The sequence below is a fragment of the Palaemon carinicauda genome, chromosome 8, assembly GCF_036898095.1.
Source record: "Palaemon carinicauda isolate YSFRI2023 chromosome 8, ASM3689809v2, whole genome shotgun sequence".
NCBI lineage: Eukaryota > Metazoa > Arthropoda > Malacostraca > Decapoda > Palaemonidae > Palaemon > Palaemon carinicauda.
This window is the reverse complement of record NC_090732.1, coordinates 2,715,297-2,720,277: the sequence shown is the minus strand read 5'-3', so window position 1 is coordinate 2,720,277 and position 4,981 is coordinate 2,715,297. Positions and strand designations below refer to the sequence as shown.

The 4,981-nt window shown below is 36.6% G+C and overlaps 1 protein-coding gene across 1 annotated transcript in view; it reads left to right on the top strand.

The window, feature by feature from the left end:
• Positions 1 to 2,796: 2,796 nt before the first annotated feature.
• Positions 2,797 to 4,981, top strand: part of LOC137645603 (uncharacterized) — a 9,431-nt gene continuing 7,246 nt past the window's right edge. The window contains exon 1 of the mRNA XM_068378400.1: positions 2,797 to 3,162. Within this exon, the coding sequence (XP_068234501.1) occupies positions 3,137 to 3,162 (26 nt within the window). The 5' untranslated portion in view covers positions 2,797 to 3,136. The remainder of the gene's footprint in view (positions 3,163 to 4,981) is intronic.

Genomic DNA, 4,981 nt, shown 5'->3' with positions numbered 1-4,981 from the left:
TCTCTCTCTCTCTCTCTCTCTCTCTCTCTCTCTCTCTCTCTCTCTCTCTCTCTCTCTCTCTCTCTCTCTCGTATTTAATTATATTCCATCATTCTAGGCAATTCATTGCAGCTAACAATAATCCATCTATAATGATCATCTCTCTCTCTCTCTCTCTCTCTCTCTCTCTCTCTCTCTCTCTCTCTCTCTCTCTCTCTCAAATTATCGACGACACCGCAGCATCACACATATCATCTGAGCGGTCCTTATTTAACCAAGGGTCAGATTCCTCCTAATCAACCTTCAGTCTCCCTTCCTTTGTATCCTCCGAATCCTATGTGACCGACGGCCATGGTTTGATTCTCCCGTTACTTCTCTTTTCAAGAAAGCAAAATTCTAATATTTACCTCCGCCAATGAAGTAGGAAGGAGGTTATATTTTTCCCCTTGTTTGTGTGTGTGTATTTACCTCCGCCAATGAAGTAGGAAGGAGGTTATATTTTTCCCCTTGTTTGTGTGTGTGTATTTACCTCCGCCAATGGAAGTAGGAAGGAGGTTATATTTTTCCCCTTGTTTGTGTGTGTGTATTTACCTCCGCCAATGAAGTAGGAAGGAGGTTATATTTTTCCCCTTGTTTGTGTGTGTGTATTTACCTCCGCCAATGAAGTAGGAAGGAGGTTATATTTTTCCCCTTGTTTGTGTGTGTGTATTTACCTTCGCCAATGAAGTAGGAAGGAGGTTATATTTTTCCCCTTGTTTGTGCGTTTGTGTGTGTATTTACCTCCGCCAACGAAATAGGAAAGAGGTTATATTTCCCCCCTTGTTTGTGTGTTTGTGTGTGTGTGTGTATTTACCACCTCGTCAACGAAATATGAAGGAGGTTATGTTTTACCTCCTGTTTGTGTGTGTGTATTTACCTCCGTCAACGAAATATGAAGGAGGTTATGTTTTACCTCCTGTTTGTGTGTGTGTTTTTACCTTCGCCAACGAAGTATGAGAAAGGTTATATTTTTCCCCCTTGTTTGTGTGTTTATGTGTGTGTGTTTGTTTCTTTGTGATCAGCTTCATGACCACAATTTTAATCGCAGGGTAATGAAATATACAGGGATTAAACGTTGATGTAAAAAGTTGGAAATGATTCAATTTTGGAAGAGCGTAATATGTGTGTTTGTTTATGTGTGTGTTTTTTTATGTGTGTTTGCTTATGAACAGCTTCCTGGCCACAATTTTAATCATTGGGTAATGAAACTTGCAGGGATTAATCCTTTACAAAGAAAATTCCAATATTTACCTCCTCCAACGAAGTTGAAAGGAGGTTATATCTCTGTGTTTATGTGTATGCGTTCGTTTGTTTGTGAACAGCTTCCCGGCCACAATTTTAATCGTAGAGTAATGAAACTTGCATGGATTAACTGTTATGCAAAAGGCTAAAAATGATTAAATTTTGGAAGGTCAAGGTCAAAGGTCAAGGTAGACGTCAAAGGTTAAAGTCAACGTCAAAGGTCAAGGGCAAAGGTCACGGTCAAGCAAAAATGTCCAATTCACGTAATCAGACATAAATTTGGACATCGTTGTCACAGAAACTTTAAATTTGGTTCATAATTGAGAGTATGGAAATCTACGCCAATTAATACATGTTAATATCAAAGGTCAAGGTCAAGATCAAGCAAAAGGTCAAGAAATAAGCTGCCGCGGAGGAGGCCTTAACATGTATTGATTGGCGTAGATTTTCATATTCTAAATAATGAACCAAATTTAAAGTTTCTGTGACAACGATGTCCAAACTTATGTCTGATTACGTGAATTGGACATTTTGCTTGACCGTGACCTTAACCATTGACCTTGACCTTCCAAAATTTTATAACTATCAGCTTTTTACATAAGTTAATCCCTGCAAGTTTCATTACTCTTAGACCAAAATTGTTGCCAGGAAGCTGTTCACAAACAGACACAAACAAACACAAACACACAAACAAGGGGTAAAACATAACCTCCTTCCAACTTCGTTGGCGGAGGTAATAACTGCTAAACACTGTGTATCCTGACTTCACACTCTGTAAGAAAAGATGTTTTAAACCCTCCTTACATAACGCTTTGGACCATAAGTGTTTACAAGGATTCTGGTGCTAAATTAGATTTCTTGCTGGTATCACATTACTTCTCTGTGCCATAGAAGGAGATACCACGGCTTAATGTCTCTCTCTCTCTCTCTCTCTCTCTCTCTCTCTCTCTCTCTCTCTCTCTCTCTCTCTCTCTCTCTCTCTCAATTAGAATTTTTATTACTTTCTTTTCTAGTTACAGGTTAAATCTCTCTCTCTCTCTCTCTCTCTCTCTCTCTCTCTCTCTGAATTTGAATTTCCATGTTTTTCTACTGGCAGGTTCAATTCTCTCTCTCTCTCTCTCTCTCTCTCTCTCTCTCTCTCTCTCTCTCTCTCTCTCTCTCTCACTTCGTTAGCACCTATTTCACTAACATGAAGACTCCTTTTTTGCGTCGTTACTCAATCACTTGAGTGAACAAAAATAATACGAGTTTTGGCAACACTATATTCCAAGAAAAAAACAAATGCTGTACGCGCGATTCTAAAACACCCACCCTTGATCTCTAATCCTTCTAGGAAACAGACAAACTCAATTACTGTACCTTTTCCTTCGCATAAAACACGTGAACGATTGTCGATTCAAACTTCCCCTCTGACGCACGAGAGATTGTCTTTCCTCCCCCCCCGAGGGTGGTTGTGCCAGAGGGGGACATGGTCGGGTGATACCAGATGGGAGATGGGCCCCTTAGGCTTCATATAGGGAAGCGTGAAGACTTGGCCTTCATTCATAACCAGGCTGTCTGCCCATCAGGAGTGATATTGCCAGTTCTATGGTGGTGACGTTTGCTGGAGAATTCTTTTGTTTCTGCTAAAAGTCCCCTTTAAAAACTTGCTTGAAGTGGCATCTAGAACAGAAAGTGAAGATTAAGATATATTAGTTTGGAAAGAGAGAATTAAGCAGACTGAATTGACTTTACAAGTTTGGTTTAGAATTCAACACATTGGTGTTTATATGCCGTTTTGCCAGAAGATTTTGATCTAGTGAAGAATCTACTTCAAATTGCACAAGCTGAAGAGTGCTTCGTCCATATCCTCTGATCTCAAAACCCCCTAGAGACAATGGCGAGCTCTTGCGTAATTGTATGGTAAGTCAAATGTCTTAATTATTCGCTACTTAGTTTTATATGATCATCGCTGCACAATTTAACAAAGAATTTTTTATTCCAAATTCTCTTTACTTACAGTCTTCCACTGTCTTGTGTTAGAGTTCTCTTGCTTGAGGGTACACTTGGGCATCCTATTCAATCTTGTTTCTCTTCCTCTTGTTTTTCCTTAAGTTTTCATAGTTTATAAATAATAGATCTAATTTAGTGTCGTTACTGTTCTTAAGATATTTATTTTGATTGTTCATTACTTCCCTTAAAGTTTATTTATTTCCTTTTCCCTTACCTCATTGAGCTATTTTTCCCTGTTGGAGCCCATGGGCTTATAGCGTTCTGCTTTTCCAACTAGGGTTGTAGCTTAGTTTGCGATAATAATAATAATAATAATAATAATAATAATAATAATAATAATAATAATAATAATAATAATAAAAATAATTCATATATACATACATACATACATACCGTCAATCTGATCTTGGTGTTCTAAAATTTCATATCATATACGTAATTTTATATTTTCAGCACATTTTACAAAAATTGGTGTTCTATTGAATACATTTGCGTAAATAGATGACAGATAGGATGTTTTTTCTGTAATACGCTTTATATATCTACACAGGAACAACATGAAGTTTTTCAGCACAGTAACATTAGTCGACTATTGAACACATCTGCGTAAATAGATGATATATATTTTTTTTTCTGTAATACGCTTTATCTTTCTACGCAGTAACTACATATTTTTTTAAACACAGTAACATTAGTAAACTATTGAATACATTTGCGTAAATGGATGATCTATATTTTTTCTTTTTGTAATACGCTTTATCTTTCTACGCAGTAACTACATAATTTTTTAAAAGGTAACGCTAGTAAACTATTGAATACATTTGCGTAAATAGATAAAACAGATATGATTTTTTTTTTCTGTAAGACTCTTTATATTGCTACGCATTAAACTACATAATTTTCTAAGCTCATTTTCCCAATATTAGTGTACTATTAAATACATTTGCACAGAGGGATAAGACAGGTATGAACTTTTTTTTTCTAGAATACGCTTTAAATTATTACGCAATAAAGAATTTTTTTTTTTCTGTAATACGCTTTATATTCCTACTCATTAACTCAACACAATAGTTATTGCTTTTATTCCTCTTTTATCCAGGACTATATATACGCCTTAGTTCATTATTATTATTATTATTATCATTATTATTATTATTATTATTAAATGCCAAGCTACAACCCTAGTTGGAAAAGCAGGATGCTATAAGCCCAGGGGCCCCAACAGGGAAAATAGCTCAGTGAGGAAAGAAAACAAGGAAAAATAAAATATTTTAAGAATAGTAACATTAAAATAAATATTTCCTATATAAACTATGAAAACAAAACAAGAGGAAGAGAAACTAGATAGAACAGTGTGCCCGAGTGTACCCTCAAGCAAGAGAACTCTAACCAAGGACAGTGGAAGACCATGGTACAGAGGCTATGGCATTACCTAAGACTAGAGAACAATGGTTTGATTTTGGAGTGTCCTCCTAGAAGACCTGCTTACCATAGCTAAAGAGTCTCTCCTACCCTTACCAAGAGGAAAGTAGCCACTGAACTATTACATTGCAGTAGTTAATCCCTTGGATGAAGAAGAATTGTTTGATAATCTCAGTGTTGTCAGGTGTATGAGGACAGATGAGAATCTGTAAAGAATAAGCCAGACTATTCGGTCTCTGTGTAGGCAAAGGGAAAGAACCGTAACCAGAGAGAAGGATCCAATGTAGTACTGTCTGGCCAATGATAG